The sequence below is a fragment of the Magallana gigas genome, chromosome 9, assembly GCF_963853765.1.
Source record: "Magallana gigas chromosome 9, xbMagGiga1.1, whole genome shotgun sequence".
Classification (NCBI taxonomy): Eukaryota; Metazoa; Mollusca; class Bivalvia; order Ostreida; family Ostreidae; genus Magallana; species Magallana gigas.
The window spans coordinates 20,977,675-20,995,629 of NC_088861.1; the positions used below are offsets into that span (position 1 = coordinate 20,977,675).

General features: G+C 34.1%; 1 protein-coding gene across 9 annotated transcripts in view; it reads left to right on the forward strand.

Annotated features, from left to right (window-relative positions):
• LOC105328367 (peptidyl-prolyl cis-trans isomerase G) overlaps nt 1-17,955 on the forward strand; it is a 159,642-nt gene that overhangs the window by 77,606 nt on the left and 64,081 nt on the right. For all 9 annotated transcript variants that reach the window (XM_034475580.2, XM_034475573.2, XM_034475582.2 and 6 more), the window contains one exon: nt 10,939-11,025. In XM_034475580.2, the coding sequence (XP_034331471.2) occupies nt 10,939-11,025 (87 nt within the window). The remainder of the gene's footprint in view (nt 1-10,938; nt 11,026-17,955) is intronic.

Consider the following 17,955-nt stretch of genomic DNA (forward strand, 5'->3'; position numbering starts at 1 on the left):
GTTAACCATTTGTACAATCATAAGTCAATCCTTCCTCAAAGTTTGGTTGTTCACGACTCTGCCAAATCTAAGATCTCTTTGAAACAATATTTTTTGTCTCGGGACCGAAACGGACGAACGAAAGTGATTCATAAAAACAAAAGCTGGTATTTCTCGTACATTTGCTTAATGTACATCACTGTTTATCAGGCTAGATGAAATTCCAAGAAAGTCAGCTAAACTTGTTAAAAACAGGATTTGTTTGAACCCTTCCGGTAAGAACCGGAAGTGACAGTTTACAAAATTAAACCCGTTAAACACATCCCCAATCAAAATTCTATCAAACAATCTATGAAAGATTCGTGTCTCAATCACTTACAATGACGAAAATATTGCGGACATCAAATTTGTAAAAAGAAAAGCTACATAGAGATATTTGAGATATCTCACCGGAAGTAAAATTTATTTGCCAATTTAAAATTATATAGATGACATATGTAAGATTGTATACTGATATTTTCATTTTATGTAAAATGAATAAAACAAATTTTTGAAGTGCTTCCGGTGACGACCGGAAGCTAAGCCGAACAAAACAAAATAGTGTATACACATGTACATACATAGGTCTATCATCCCACGAAGTTTGATCATTCAAGTCGTTACCGTTTTTGAGATCTCCAGGAATCAAGGTTTTTTGTCTCGGGACAGGAAACGGACAAACGGAAGTGCTCAATGTAAATTGTAATTAAATTTTTTTTTTGCACTTGCCCTTTCTACTTAATTGTTCATCGACTTCACAACAAATATCAAAGGAAAACAGTTAAACTGATAAACAGCTCGATTTGTTTGAACTCTTCCTGTGTGGACCGGAAGTGACGGAAGACAAAACGAAACCGGTTAAACACATCTCCAATCAAATGTCTATCATCCATGAAAGTTTTGTGCTTTGATCGCTTATAGTTTCTGAGATCTCGTTTGTACAAAATGTGTTTCAAAAAAGCTACCTGAGATATTTGAGATATCTCACCGGAAGTAGAATTTTTTTGTTGAGTTAACATCGCATAGACAATTTATGCATAGATTTATACTTATATATTTATTTTATGGAAAAAGAATCTTATGCGAAAAAGTAGTTATTTTTGAAGTGCTTCCGGTGACGACCGGAAGTTACGACGAACAAAACAAAATAGTGTGAACACATCTACAGCTATGGGTCTATCATCCCACTAAGTTTGGATGTTCAAATCTTTACCGTTTTTGAGATCTCGTTGATACAAGCTTTTTCAACGCGGGACAGGAAACGGACAAATGGAAGTGCTCAATCTAAATTGTATTTAATATATCTTGTAATCTTGCCCTTTGTACTTCATTTCTCATCCAGCACACTACAAATATCAATGGAAATAAGTTAAACTGATAAACAGCTCGATTTGTTTGAACTCTTCCTGTGTGGACCGGAAGTGACGGAAGACAAAACGAAACCGGTTAAACACAACTTCAATCAAATGTCTATCATCCATGAAAGTTTTGTGCTTTGATCACTAATAGTTTCTGAGATCTCGTTTGTACAAAATGTGTTTCAAAAAAGCTACCTGAGATATTTGAGATATCTCACCGGAAGTAGAATTTTTTTGTTGAGTTAACATCGCATAGATAACCTATGCATAGATTTATACTTATATATTTATTTCATCGAAAATGAATTTTATGCGAAAAAATAGTTATTTTTGAAGTGCTTCCGGTGACGACCGGAAGTTACGACGAACAAAACAAAATAGTTTAAACACATCTACAACTATAGGTCTATCATCCCTCAAAGTTTGGAGGTTCAAGTCTTTATCGTTTTTGAGATCTCGTTGATACAAGCTTTTTCAACGCGGGACAGGAAACGGACGACAGAAAGTGAATTTTGAAAAAATGAAAAAAACGCCTAGAGATATTATCATTTTCTATCAGTCCTGAAAATTTCAAGAAAATCCATCCCGCCATCTCTGAGAAATCTTGTGGACAAAAAAAGGAAAAAAAAAAAAAATAATAATAATAAGAAATTTTTTTAGAAATTATAGAATTTTTTTTTTGTATGTGTTCCAAACCTTTATTATTCAATTCAATTATTTGTCCCATTTGAAATTAGCCTTGCGGGGGTATTAGTCCCATTAGGACAGTTCTAGTTTTTTTTCCTTTTAAATGCTGAATAGGAAATACCAAGTTAAAAATCTTAAGCTGAATATTATTAACTCGTGAACAAAATATGACTCAAACCTAGCAGAATTGTGAGCTCTGTATCTTGCTTATAATTCTACAATTGATGCTGAAACTTTGGTTGATCATTAGAAATGCCTCGCTTAATGTGAAATACCTGTACAAAAACAATTAAAAGGATGATATGCTGTAACTAATCTCTAGGGCCCCTTTTATATACTGTATATACTTATAAGTCGGTATTTTGGGAGTAGAAATTTGAATAAAAAGTAGGGGTCCGACTTATAGCCATGACATACAATTAGATAATTTTTCCACTGAGTAAAACTTCGTTTTTGGGTGCCATTTTGCTTCCAACTTTTGACTTGCGATCCCTATACTTGACATTTTGATTTTTTAATTACTAAAAAGATCAACACTTAATAAATACATTGAAAGTTTCAACTGTTTTTCTTAAAATATGAACAAGGTGTATTTGATAGTATTTTTTATTTAAACAGGCAATTATTTACGCCCGAGGTGATAATAGCTGTAGGTATAACTGTACTTAAAACAACACAAGCCAACACTTAGTTTAGGAGGCTAATTACCAACCCTAATCAGTCAGTAGGGGATAAAATCACTGTCATTTTATTTCCAGTAGCATTTAAAATAGTTTTTGAGCTATAATCTAGTTGTAATGAGTGTTTAAAAAATATAATGGCGTCCAAAATCGTAAGTTACAAACTTCAAGAAAGATAACTCTGTTTACAGAAAACTATTAAAAAACATGGCATCTAAAAGCGATCTAGTGGGATTACAAAACAGCAATTTCTGATTTATACTTAAAAAATTAAACACAAGAATAATTGCTGGTCTGTTAAAAAAAAATAAAGATCGTTTTATAATTATTCATAATAAATTACACATGAGGTCATAATAGCTATATTGGTGGCAGTAGGTGGCATGTCACCTAAAACAACACAAGCTAACACACCACTTTTAAAAGGAGCTATACCATCATAATCAGTCAATAGGGGATCAAAATCACTGTCATTTTATTTTCAATAGTATTTTAAATATTTTTATAGCTTACACCAAGTTTTCATCAGTGTATCAATAAAAAAAAAATGGCGTCCAAAATCGAAAGTTATTCATCCAGGATAGATGTCTTAACTGAACACAACACTTTTAAAATGCATTGCATCTAGAAATGATAACAGAGGGGTCAAACACCAATATTTTTTATCTAGAATATAGTCATGCTTGATAAAATGTGCTTATTTGATTGGCAATCTGTAGACTGATTATCCAGAAAAAATTACCCGACTTATAAGAGGGTCAATGGCAAAATCTTGAAAATAAACTTGAAAAATGGCAACCGACTTATAGGCGAACAATACTTATAGGCGAGTATATACGGTACAATGAATAATATGAAATCTACATCAATTTTAATAGTTTTTCAGACACGAGTAAATACACATTTCTGTTACGGGTATAAAGGCATTATCGCTATTCCTAAGAAATTTTACAGTGGTAAATTATCCTGCTTTGTAGCCATTTGCTGTTTTTTAAGAAAGATGAAAATAATGGGATGGCCCTAGTAAAATAGAGTGATTGCCTGTCAATACATTGATTATAATAGCTTTTAACATGTCAGGTGACAACATTTTTCATTCCAGTGTATTCATCAATAAAGTGTAGGTAAGGTTATAAAAGTCACATGAGTTTAGGCCAGGTAAACAACAATCATTTAATTACAGGTAACTCTCGATAGCTCGAAGTCCATGGGACCGAGGAAAAACTTCGATGTTTCAAGAGTTCGAGTTTTCAAGAGTTCGGAATTTTCCAGGTTGACCGACGGGTTTTAAAATTAGTCTTACCGGATGTTATGATTCAGCCATTTATTTAGTGCTAACCTTACGCACGTGCTTAAACAACGTTTTCTTTTCAGTAAAATATACAGAAATTGATGGGTTTTTTTTAAAACTGAATAAAACAAGTATTAAATAAATTCATAATAATTATTTATTTTATGCATCATATTAAGACCAGATTGCTCAGTACTACTGTACTGCGAGACGATCGACATGTCATAAATGTGATAACTGAGTACCACCCATTGTTCCCACTGTACGGGTCCTTCACCAGCTGTAAGAACTTGTTCAGGAATAATCATTATAATGACAATGATGCTGCTAAACATAATTTTTACAGTTTTATAGCTCTAAAATTTGACCATGGCTCAATATCATCGTTTCGTCTCAATTAATTTCTCATTTTCATTGCGTCTCCAAATTATCGTAAAACGGTTGGTGTTGATTATAGATTAGGTATCGGTATGGGCAATCATCAAACAATTATCACCTTGCAGGACAAGTGTCGCCTAAATAAACAACCCGTGACACTGGTCCCGCGTCTAACGCCTGAAGCAGTTTAAATGACCAAGTAGGTGTTAATTAGGTATAGCGCTTGGAGATACAGGGCGACTTCGAGGTATCGAGGGTAAAAAACTATAGATTATGAATAACGGGACTTCAGTTTGACTTCGAGGGATCAAGGGTTTCGAGAGATCAAGAGTTCGAGAAATCAAGAGTAAATTTGCTTAGTTATATAGGGAAAAAAATCGGGACCCTAGACTCACTTCGAGCGATCAAGAACTTCGAGGGATCGAAGTTCGAGCCATCGAGAGTTACCTGTGTGATGGGGAAGACAAATTAAATTTTTTAATGTTTTTATTTTGAGGAATTGAGTGCATTGAGGTACAATTTTCTTCTTCACATCTTTAGGAATTTTTTTTTTAATAAAACACAATAAATATGATCATATATTTTTTTTAAAAATACATTAACTTGTAAGTAGTTAAGGAAGAAAATGTACCGATATGCTCTTATATATTGGAATCGCTTTTTAATATGGGGAGGGGGGGGGGGCAGAACGAAAATATAGGGAATTGGAAGTTAACAGTGTACCCCTACCAAATAGTTTTATATCTTGCGTAGGATTTTCTTATTCAAGGTAAAAATAGTATTCAATAAAGGTACATGTCAAGGATTACATGTATGCAAAAATGAGTGTAGAATTCAAATACTTTACAATATTTATATTTTGTTATTCTGCAGAGGAGCCATATGGCACAATATCTTTTGAAGGCCCATTTAAAGTCATTGTATCTCAGGTGAGCAAAGTGGCACTATGGGCCTCTTGTTGACAAATACATTTATGATATTTTAATAGGATTTTCTTCTTCAGAACCACTGGACAGTTTTCAACCAAACTTGGCACAAAGCATCACTGGGTGAAGGTTAAAGTTTGTTCAAATGAAGGGCCACACCCTCTTTGAAGGGGAGATAATTTAGAATTATTGAAAATTTATTGGCATTCTTTAAAAATCTTCTTCTCAAACACAATTAGGCCAGAAAAGCTGTAACTTGTATGGAAGCATATCTCAGGTGGTGTAGATTCAAGTTTGTTCAAATCATTGTCCCCGGGGAGTAGGTTGGGACCACAAAGAGGGGATTGATTTTTACATAAAAATGTATATAGAAAATCTTTAAAAATTTTCTTCTCAAAAACTATTAGGCCAAAATCCTTAACCTGTGTGGAAGCATCCTCAGATAGTGTAGATTCAAGCTTGTTTAAATCATGGTCCTTGGGAGAATGGCGGGATCACAATGGGGGATTAATTTTTACATAGGAATATATAGAGAAAATCTTTAAAAATCTTCATCTCAAAAACTATTTGGCCAGAAAAGCGTAAACTTGTGAGGAGGCATCCTCAGGTAGTGTAGATTAAAGTTTGTTCAAATCATGGTCCTTGCTGGGGGTAGGGTGGGGCCACAATGGGGGGGATCAAATTTTGCCTACTAGGAATTTCAATATATAGAGAAAATCTTTAAAAATCTTCTTCTCAAATACTATTAGGCAAAAAAGCTCAAATTGGAGTGGAATCATCCTCAGATAGTGTAAATTCAAATTTCTTTAAATCATAGTTCCGGGGTATGGTGGCGCCCCAATGGCGGGGGGGGGGGGGGGGGGGGGGGGGCATGAATTTTTACCTAGGAAGATGTAGAGAAAATCTTTAAAAATTTTCTTCTCAAAACTATTAGGCCAGAAAAGCATCTTGTGTGGAAGCATTGTCAGACTGTGTAGAATAAAACTTGTTCAAACCATGATTCCTGGGAGTAGGGCGGTACCAAAATGAAATGATTGGAATCATTAGGAAAGGGGGAAAGGCCTCTAATTGCTCCGTGAATAATTGGTCTACAAGTATTATTTTTTTTCTTCTCTTTTTTTCCAGGGACAGCTTTTTTATTTCTAGGGATATTAAAAACAATTTTTTCTTTATGGTTTTGAGCATTTAAAGTTATAGTACCCTTTGCTTGATTACTTCCAGAACTTGCAAAGTTATTGCCCTTTTGTACGAAAAGCTTGTTATTGCTACTCTTCTTAAACCATAAGGCCAGCATTTTTTAATTTTTAGATTTACGAAATATTTTTCAAATTATTTGGGTAGGAGGAGGGAAAAAAAATAAAAATAAAATTGAAAAATTTGTCTGTCGAGAAAAAAAATAAAAATAAAACAATTTTTCAACAATATTTTTTTTATTTTTAAAATAAGAACACATGTCCAGGAGCTGCCATTTTTTAAATATATAAGTAATTTTGGTTGTTGATGATGTTCTTATCATAACATATTTTATCCATGGGCACTAAAAATTTGTGTTAATATATTGTATATGCATGTATGAAAACGATTTTTTTTTTTTTTTTTTTTTTTTATATATATAATTACATGTATATATATACAAGTACATACTGTACCTATACATTAAGACCAAAAAAATTAAGGGAGTTTTCACTTCTTCCTTGCAGAAAAATAGGAAGAAGTTTGAGAAATCATTCATCTGATTAAGTTAACAATGCTATTCACAAATTCAAAATATAAAATATTGTTACTGAAAATAAATTGGATTAGAAGCATGTCCATAAATGTCAGTAAAAAATCAAACAAGTTTTTTTTATTTAAAAAAGACGAACTAATTTTTAAAATTTTATTTTTTTATGTAATTATACCTTTAATAAAGGAAATGTTTCGTTATTTTGTTAGCTTAATGACAAATAAAATCATTCTCTTTCCTTCAGTCATAAGGCTCCTGTGTTCAGTCTGTTTAGGGGTATTAGTCCAACCCTATGACCCACTTACAACCGTTATCAATATTTATGTAGAGGATCTATTTCCAAACGGTTAAATTATGATTATTTTAGAATTTATTTTGCAAAAAACGTTTTTTTAAATAAGTAACTTATCATTTTCTTGCGCCAATGAGGTTTTTTTTTAATTTACGGAATTGTGATAGAAAAAGACTTCAACTTCTCTTTCTTGAGGAAATTCTGGCTAAGTTGCCGATCACAAAACTTAATAGGGTCGTAAATTGTAGGGTTGGACGAAAGCAAACAGGAGTAGGCCCAATGGTGTTTTTTTAGTGACTTCTAGTGCCTGTGACTTGATCGGAAAGAACTTGGTCTTTTTAATCAATGCATGAAAAACAATAATTCAGACTACACGTACGTGATTGCATCAACATTATTTTTATTTTTACCAGAAAGAAAATGTCGCGTCGGAGGAAAAAATAAAATTAATAGCTAGTTCTGGTCCTTTTATTTTTATTTGAATTTTTAAAAAAATAGGGTCGGCGGGTTTGTAAATCGAAATTTCAAAAAATGCTGGCCTAAGAGATAGAGACTTGGAACTTTTACCAATGTCTTTAGTACATTTAGAGGGTTCTTCAATCTATTCATACCAAATTAAAAGGATATGAGGCCCCTTTCTAGTAGTTATTGCCCTGAAATTATTTAGATTTCCATAAAATTACTTCCAACATTTTTATTATTCATCATAGAGACTTTGGACCGCTTGGGATGAGCATCTACCTTGGCTTAACAAAATGACATTAAGGTCAAAGGTCAAGGTCATTTGGTTATCTGTTCATCAATAAATATTTAGATCTCTGTTTAGGGTGCTAGAGAAAAACATTTTCATGGATGTAGTAGGACATCTTAAGACATTTTAAAATATAGTCCCTGACTCACACCTATGAATAAATACAGAATTATTGCCCCTATTATACTAAATACTTGTTATCACTACTCCTCTGAAACCACAAGAGATAGAGACTTGAAACTTTTACCAATGTCTTCAGTGCACTTAAAAGGTTCTTTATTCTATTAATACTGAAAGGATCTGAGGCCCCCTTCTAGCAGTTATTGCCCCTGAAAGTATTGAAACTTTGATAAAACCACTTTTTAGCTCACCTGAGTTGAAAGCTCAAGTGAGCTTTTCTGATCACATTTTGTCTGTCGTCCATCTCTCCGTCTGTCCGTAAACTTTTCACATTTTCAACATCTTCTCAAGAACTACTGGGCCAATTTCAACTAAACTTGGCACAAATCATCCTTAGGCAAAGGGGGTTCCAAGTTGTGTAAATTAAGGGCCACACCCTTTTTTCAAGTGGAGATAATTAGAAATTAATAAAACATTTTGAGAAATTTTCAGAAATCTTCTTCTCAAGAACCATTAAGCCAGGAAAGCTGAAACTTGTGTGGAAGCATCCTCAGGTAGTGTAGATTCAAAGTTGAAACTTGTGTGGAAGCATCCTCAGGTAGTGTAGATTCAAAGTTGAAACTTGTTTGGAAGCATCCTCAGGTAGTGTAGATTCAAAGTTGTGAAAACATGATCCCCGGGGGTAGGATGGGGCCACAGTGGAGGGTCGAAATTTTACATGGGAATAAATAGAGTAAATCATTAAAAATCTTCTTCTCAAAAACTAATCAGCCAGGAAAGCTGAAACTTGTGTGGAAGCATCCTCAGGTAGTGTATATTCAAAGTTGTGAAAATCATGACCCCTGGGGGTACGGTGGGATCACAATGGAGGGTCGAAGTTTTACATAGGAATAAATAGAGTAAATCATTAAAAATCTTCTTCTCAAAACTAATTAGCCAGGAAAGCTGAAACTTGTGTGGAAGCATTCTCAGGTAATGTATATTCAAAGTTGTGAAAATCATGACCCCTTGGGGTACGGTGGGACCACAATGGAGGGTCGAAGTTTTACATAGGAATAAATAGAGTAAATCATTAAAAATCTTCTTCTCAAAACTAATTAGCCAGGAAAGCTGAAACTTGTGTGGAAGCATCCTCAGGTAGTGTAGATTCCAAGTTGTGAAAATCATGACCCCTGGGCTAGGGTCAGGCCACAATGGGGGGTCGAAGTTTTACATAGGAATAAATAGAGTAAATCATTAAAAATCTTCTTCTCAAAACTAATTAGCCAGGAAAGCTGAAACTTGTGTGGAAGCATCCTCAGGTAGTGTAGATTCCAAGTTGTGAAAATCATGACCCCTGGGGTAGGGTCAGGCCACAATGGGGGGTCTAAGTTTAACATAGGAATATATAGAGTAAATCTTTAAAAATCTTCTCAGAAACTAATCAGCCAGATGATTCTTTACAATTGCTAAGACAAGAAGGTTCAGAGTTTGATGTAGATTTATATCCCATATATATAATAAGCAATTATTAAGGATCTTTTTGAGAACTGCAATACTCAACATGTGATATGACTAGAAAAGCATCCTGTTAGAAAAGGGACTAATGATTATAAGCATGTATCATATCAAGTCATGTGGTTACTCAAGTGGAACTTGTTTTTACAGTCAACCCATTCATATTGTACAAAGATAGCTAGCCTCTAGTACACGCTCTTCTATATTTAGGTTTTTAAAAATCCGGTTATTAAAATGGTTAAAAGGGCGACGGGTGGGCGGCTGCCAAAAGGGTACCCTCATTGTACGGATAACTCCTCCTACAGCTTTCGAGATAGGAAGTTGTTCTTTTGCAGATCAATTGTACATATATCAGAGGTGTGCATATTGCTAGGATTTTGATTTCCAATAGTTAATGATAAAAATACCAGCTTGTGAAATTAGTAATTTTTTGGCAAAATATTGCGTATAGGGTACCCTCATTGTACGGATAACTCCTCCTACAGTTTTTAAGATAAAAAGTTGTTCTTTTGCAGATCAATTGTACATATATCAGAGGTGTGCATATTGCTAGGATTTTGATTTCTGGTTACTTATGAAAAAAAATACCAGCTTTTGAACTTAGTCATTTTTTGGCAAAATATTGCTTTAGGGTACTCCATTTCAATGGATACGGGTTGACATGGATTATGGATACAGTTCACATAAAAGAAAACCCGCTTTGCTGTCACGTTGACAGCTTTTCATTTTTCTGTTTATATGCTTGTGTAAAGAATATTCACTTGGCTCAGTTTTGTACAGAGTAAGTGCAAAAAAATTCAGAAAAGTAATTCAATAAATGTTTACGATAAACAACATGGAATTCCTAAAGAAATAACTTGAAATAAAAAAAAATTCTTAAAAAAAATTTGTTATGGGTTTGTGGTTTTCCGTTTTTATAGTACAACATATATTATAGGTATGATAATTTTTATGTATTCCTTATTAAGCAATCTTATTAAAATATTAAGGTGGAAAGACTTCTAATTGTTCGAGAACAATTAGTCTACTAGTTTAATTTTGATACTGTAATGCTAATTCGATCAGAGTTGATGCTACTGTTGTTCAGGTGAGTGATGTGGCCCCTGGACATTGATGAAAAATGTATGTCATTTTAAAAGAATAATGATTATTTAAATAGACTATATTGTTTGGAGTATTTGTGTTTATCAAACTCATCTTGTTCTTTTGTACAGACTCAAATCAAACATTGTTGGTGACAGGATATGATGAGGATGGAAGCTCTAGTTGCGAGGAGATCAGTTACACTGGTTCAAAGTGGGGTTTGTACTTATTATAACTTGTGACTAGACTTTGACCCGTGTGTGCACGGGTTGACATTGCATATGATATCGGACATTTACGAAATAGATCATGGACACAGCCTATTGTTGCAGTTACATAACCAAGCTTTCAGCCTACAATAATGCTATTAATTTCACTAAACTCTGCTTAGTTAAAATAACTGTATCTCGGGACAGGCCTTCACAACAGTTAAAATGCCTCCCATATACCTGTAATGTAGCAAAAAATTACAACTATTTTGGATTAAATTAATGAAGCTGCATTGAAAATAAGAGTTAAATTATTCATAACAACTCATTTTGAGGTTGTAGATACCTTTCATCAAATTTTTAATTCATATTAATGAAGAATTACAGTGTAAACGCTTTTTTCACCTAGTACGTTTTTGTCGCTTCGAATTTACACACCATGCTGACATTCGAACTCTCAGGATTTTTTATATTAAATGCACTGAGTAAGAGTTATCTCCCGTATTTCCTTTCAATTGATAAATAGGATATATGACAAATTTTCAATGATTTACGTGTATTTGTATTATTGTTTCTGAATTTATCCATGCAAATTGGATATTGTGGAAATAAAAGAGCCTCCCATGAATAAGCGTGAATGTAATGCCTATGTGCAGGATTGTAAAATCCAAAAAATTCAGATGATTTCTGGATTTTTTAAAGGAATTTTCATTGATTATTAATTAGCGAAGCTTGATTGAGAAAAAATAAAAACAAATTTGTAATCTTCAAGTACCAATGATGTTTAAGATATATAAAACAAAAGAGAGTACTGTAACATGTTTTGGGTTCGGTGATTGAGACCAGTCTGGGGAATGTGATTATTTAATAATCATATATGAATACCGGCATGAAACTATCACAAAAATTACGAGTCAATATATACAGATAGTTGTAAGGATGACCTATCCTTAAGCATGCAAAAAAAAGGATGGGGCTTGATGATCTGTGGGTTATAACCCGGGGCTCTATCCGAGGCACAAGTCTCAGCCTCGAGACCTGCGAGATCTGTCCTGATAAGGCTCTATGCCTATATCATATGCACAGGGCTGTATCCCTGCAGCCGACACAAGCTGCAGCCAGGTACACTCAGTTAATAAAATACGATTAAATATTGATGCTCTATTTAAAGATTAACCCAATACAAACACTGTGCAGTCGTATTAACGTACCTACTCCTTTGACAGCCGAACACAGAATCAGCTCTTCTCTCGAGTGTGCTCTTATATATACAAGTGTCATCCGGACTATCCTCGCACATTACCATTAGCATCAAAGATAACACCCGTATGATATAAAAATTATCGGAACCCCAAACCCGATCATTTGTTACAGTACTCTTCTGATTTCTCGGTATTAAAGATAAAAAAATCGAGTCTATTATTTTAATATAGTAGTATAGATATGAGTATGAAGATAAAAGTATCCTAATTTACAGTATTATCCCTTATGAGCGCCCTTTCTCCTATAAGCACCCCTTCTGCTTTTTAGCTCATCTGAGCTGAAAGCTTAAGTGAGCTTTTCTGATCACACTTTTCACATTTTCAACATCTTCTCCAGACCACTGGGCCAATTTCAAACAAACGTGGCACAAAACACCATTAGGCAAAGGGGATTCAAGGTTATGAAAATTAAGGATCACACCCTTTTGCAAAGGGAGATAATTGGGAATTATTGGAAAATAATGAGAAATTTTAAAAAATCTGAAGAACCATTTGGCCAAGAAAGCTGACAATTGTTGTAGTATCCTCAGCTAGTTTAGATTTAAAGTTGTGAAAATCATGACCCCCTGGGGTAGGATGGGGCACAAAATGGAGAGTTTAAATTTTATATAGAAATATATAAGGAAATCTTTAGAAATCTTCTTCTCAGAAAACAATCAGTCAGGAAAGCTGAATATTTTGTGAAAGCATCCTCAGGTAGGGTAGATTCAACTTTTTAGCTCACCTGAGCTGAAAGCTCAAGTGAGCCATTCTGATCACATTTTGTCAGTCATCCGTCTGTCCTTCCCTAAACTTTTTACATTTTGAACTACTTTCTTCAACCAAATTTGGCACAAAGCATCCTTATGGGAAGACAAATATAAATTGCAAAAATGAAAGTCTGATCTTTATTTAAAGCGGAGAAAACCTCCAAACTGTAAAAAAAGTGGGGATGCATTTTTAAAAATCTTCTTCTCAAGAACTACTGATTTAAATTCAACGTAATTTAGCATTAACTATCCTTATGGGAAGGAAAATATAAATTGCAAAAATTAAGGGCTAATTCTGTTTCAAATTTGAGTAATTAACGAAAATAAAAATAAAGAGATAATCGCTGTCAATAAGATTATAACTTCGGGTTCGGTATTCCATAACGAAAATGAAAGTTCATTGTATAAGGCAACCATGTTTGAATGTTGACGCATGACAAACGGGTCAAACTGACAAAGATGATTTTGCTTGTTGTGCAACAGTTTACATGCGAAGGGATACTTGAAACATTCTAAAATTTGTGCCGATTTCGTGAAGTGAATTGAGGTTCAATCTTTCAATGCATTGACATTTTCACTCATGACCGTGGTTTTACGTTGTTTTGAATTCGTTTATGCTTTTTAACTTGAGAGGAAATATTGCCTGCATTTTGGAATTTTTACGTATCGAATCAAATATATAGACTTCGGTAAATCAGACAGTTAATTGTTCACATGCGCAAAATGAGCAAAATCTGATGCACTAACAACATATTATATTATAAATACTATACATTTTATTGGTAATTCGGTACCATCTCTACGTTATGGTTGATTATAATGCAACATGTTTTATTAAGATGCTCTGCATTTTCAGTCTAAACGGAGATGGTTTTTGCTGCTAGAAATATATACGTATATGTATATTATGAAAAAAAAATTGTGCTCTTTCTTTGTTTTAGTGTTGTAAATACTTGTAATTGTTTACAATTTTCTCAAAGCAAAAAGATTTTGAGTACGGCTATGTCTAACTTTGCAAAAAAAGTGGGGAGGGGGGACCCTCTCCCCCTCCACCCAGTTCCGACGCCTATGCATTGATTATACATGTAATAGCTCTTTAACATATCACATGACAACATTTTTCATTCGAGTGTATTCATCGATCAAGTGAGTAAGGTTATAAAACGTAGCAGGAGTTCACGCCTGGTAAACATAAATCGTTTATAATGTGGAAGACCAATTAAATTTTTGAATGTTTTTAATTTGAGCACTTTGAGGTACAATTTTCCTCTTTCACATATAGGATTTTCTTTAATAAAATACAATAACTAGCTAGTACAATGTAGTTGAAGATGAATATGTACCTGTATGCATATGCTCATATATAATTTGATCGTTTTATAAAGTGAGGGGGCAGAACTAAAATAAAGAGAATTGGAAGTTAAGAGTGTACCCCTACCAAAATTTAGTTTTATATCTTGCATAAGATCTTATTTTTGGTAAAAATGGTATTTCATAAGGGTATAATGTCATAGATTAAGTGTAAATAAATAAGTGTAAAATTTGGATACAGTTTATTTTATGGTATTCTTTTTTTTTTTTTACTTCCGAGGGGCCATAAGGCACAATATCCTTTGAATACCCATATAAAGCCATTGTTGGTGAGCGATGTGGCCCCATGGGCCTCTTGTTAATTTCTTCTTGAAAACTACCAGGCCAATCGTTACCATTTTTTATGTGAAGCATCTCTATGGTAAGAAGAATTGTGAAATTCATGGCTCTACCACCCCTGGGGTGCCACGGGCGGAGCCAAATATGCCAAAAAAAGCCCAATTTTCAAAAATCTTCTTCTCTACTTCCACACATGTGAGGAAAAAACTGAATGCATGGTTATGATGTCCATGAAGCCCTCTACCAAAATTGTGAAATTCATGGCCTCTGGTACAGGGGTTCAGGCTGTAGGTTGGGGCCAATATGGCCATATAGTGAAAATGTATTAAATCTTAGAAAATCTTCTTCTCTACCCCCATTTATATTTGTTAAAAACTAAATGCATGATTATGATGTCCATGAGGCCCTCTACCAAAATTGTGAAATCCATGACCCCAGTGTCATGGGTTCAGGCTCTAGGTTGGGGCCAATATGGCCATATAGTAAAAATGTATTAAATCCTAGAACATCTTCTTCTCTACTCCCATATAAATTTGTTTAAAACTAAATGCCTGGTTATGATTTCCATGAGGCCCTCTACCAAAATTGTGAAATCCATGACCCCAGGGTCAGGGGTTCAGGCTCTAGGGTTGGGCCAATATGGCCATATTGTAAAAATGTATTAAATCTTAGAAAATCTTCTTTTGTACTTCCATATATGTTTGTTAAAAACTAGACGTCTGTTTATAATGTCCATGAAGCCCTCTACCAAAATTGTAAAATTCTTGACCCCTTTGTTAGGGGTTCAGGCTCTAGGGTGGGGCCAGTATGGCCATATTGTAAAAATGTTTTAAATCTTAAAAAATCTTCTCTACTCCCACACATTTAGGCAAAAAACTGAATAAATGGTTATGATGTCCACTAACTCCTCTACCTAAATTGTGAAATTCATGGCCTCTGGATCAGGGGTTCAGGGCATGAGGTGGGGGGGGGGGGGCAATATGACAATATAGTGTTAATGCATATAATGTTTAAAAAATTTCTTATCTATTCTCACACATCTGTATTAAGAACTGACTTATAATTATGTTTACCAGGAAGTCCTCTACTGAAATTTTAATTTTCATTTCCCCTGGAGTATAGGTTTTGACTTTAGGGCAGGGCCAAAATGGATGTATAGGTGTTAATGCATATAATGTTAAAAAATTATCTTCTTTACTCCCAGACACCTGAAAGGAAAACTGAATTCATGATTTTGTAGACCAGATCTTTAAGTTTTTTGCCAAAATTATAGGTTTCATAGTTTTTTTTGAAAGATTTCAGGCAGGGAGGTGGTCGTCATTACAAAGGACTATATATGGTTTAAGCCTAAAATGGCCCCCTAAAATGAACATTGTCATTTTACTGTAATTCTTTATTTTATTTGTACAAATATACATTTGAAGTTTTTTCATAATTTTCATTTTGATTTTAGTGCCCACAATTTAAAAATATGACATCATAAAGTTTACCTTTTCCAGCCATTTTCTCATTTTTAGCATAAAACGGCTTGTTTTGACGCAGTTTGTCTTTAAGGAAACATTGAGCGACTACTTGAACAAACAAAATATTTTCACCAAAGATGTATCCTTCTAATACTTATAAGTAACAAAAAGTTCGTTCTTGTTCAAAGCGTCGCTCTATATTTCCCATTCGAAAAAAGATAAGAAAAATGTCAATTTTTGGCTGATTTTGATTGAATTATAAAAATAGCGTCACTTCTGACGTCATATACTGCTAGTGAGTGCAAATAAATCAAATGATTAGGCCAAAATATAATTTATATCAACTCTTCTGAAAAATAACGCATTTACAATTAAATGTACCTGAAAGACTTTAAAAAATTGCGAATTATGGTGGCCAAATTTGACTAATATCATATATAGTTCTTTTCAAAATTCTTCTCTTCCACTCCCATACATATGAGGAAAAAACTGAATATATGGCTATGATGTCCATGAAGCCCTCTACCAAAATTGTGAACTACCTGGCTCCTTGGACAGGGGTTCAGGCTGTAGGGTTGGGCCAATTTAGCCATATAGTAAAAATATATTAAATAATGTAGAAAATAGTCTTCTCCACTCCCATATATATTTGTTAAAAACTCAATGCATGGAAATGATGTTCATGAAGTCTTCTACCTACTAGGTAAATTGTGAAATTTGTTACCACTGGGACAGGGCGGGGCCAATATAGGTGAAAATGTATTAAATCTTTAAGTTAGGAAACTTCTTCTTTACTCCCACACACGTGGGAAACAAGGTTATGAAGGCAATGATTTCCTCTACCTAAATTGTGAAATTCATGGTCCCTGGGTCAGGGGTTCAGGCTGTGGGGATGGCAATATTGTCATAAAGTGTTAATGTATATACGGTAATGTTTTAAAATCTTCTTCTCTACTCGCACATCTGTAAGAAAGACTGACTTCATAATTTAATTATATTGACCAGGGAGTCCTCTACTAATATTGTTAATTTCATGTCCCCAGAAGTATGGGTTTGACTCCAGGGAGGGGCCAAAATAGATGTATAGTGTTAATGCCTAAGATGTCAAAAATTATCTTCTCTACTCCCAAACACCTGTTACAGTCCCTGAAACGTTCTACTTTCCCATTTTTGAGGGGCATCGCTATCAGCGATGTAGCCTCATTGTTGTCTGCTCACTTCTCTCGGCTTTTATACAAGCGGCGTCATAGAACTCAATATCAATGCGCCAATAAATATATAGTGACGTTCTGATTGTTACGTATTTTCAATCAGGAACATATATTCAGTATTCGTTATAAAAATATCAACAAATACCTAGATGAGATAGACTGGCAATGCCTGCAATGCGATGTACGTACAATAGAGACAGGACCAGTCAACCGATGAGATATTTTGCATAACAACAGTTCGTACTTCAATTTAAAAGCGGTGACGTTAATTGTTCAAATATCGGAGGGAAAAAATTGTAATAATTTCGTATATAAAATATTTATATTAGAATGAGAGTAAGTAGCTGTCTTGTTGGCTAGGAACAGATTTTGTATTTTATCACTTGATAAAACGAATAAGACGATGTCCAACTGAATGGAGGGGTGCGGGTCTTTTTGCACATGACCAAATGACCTGTGGTCAGTGGAAGTAGTGCACAGCCCAAGTTACGTAATCTTATTTCACATTTTTGAACACGGGTCAGAGACTGACTGCTCAGTGCCAGTTCACGCACATCAGAGACAATTTTTAATGTTTTATTTGTGAATATTTATGCAAAGTAAA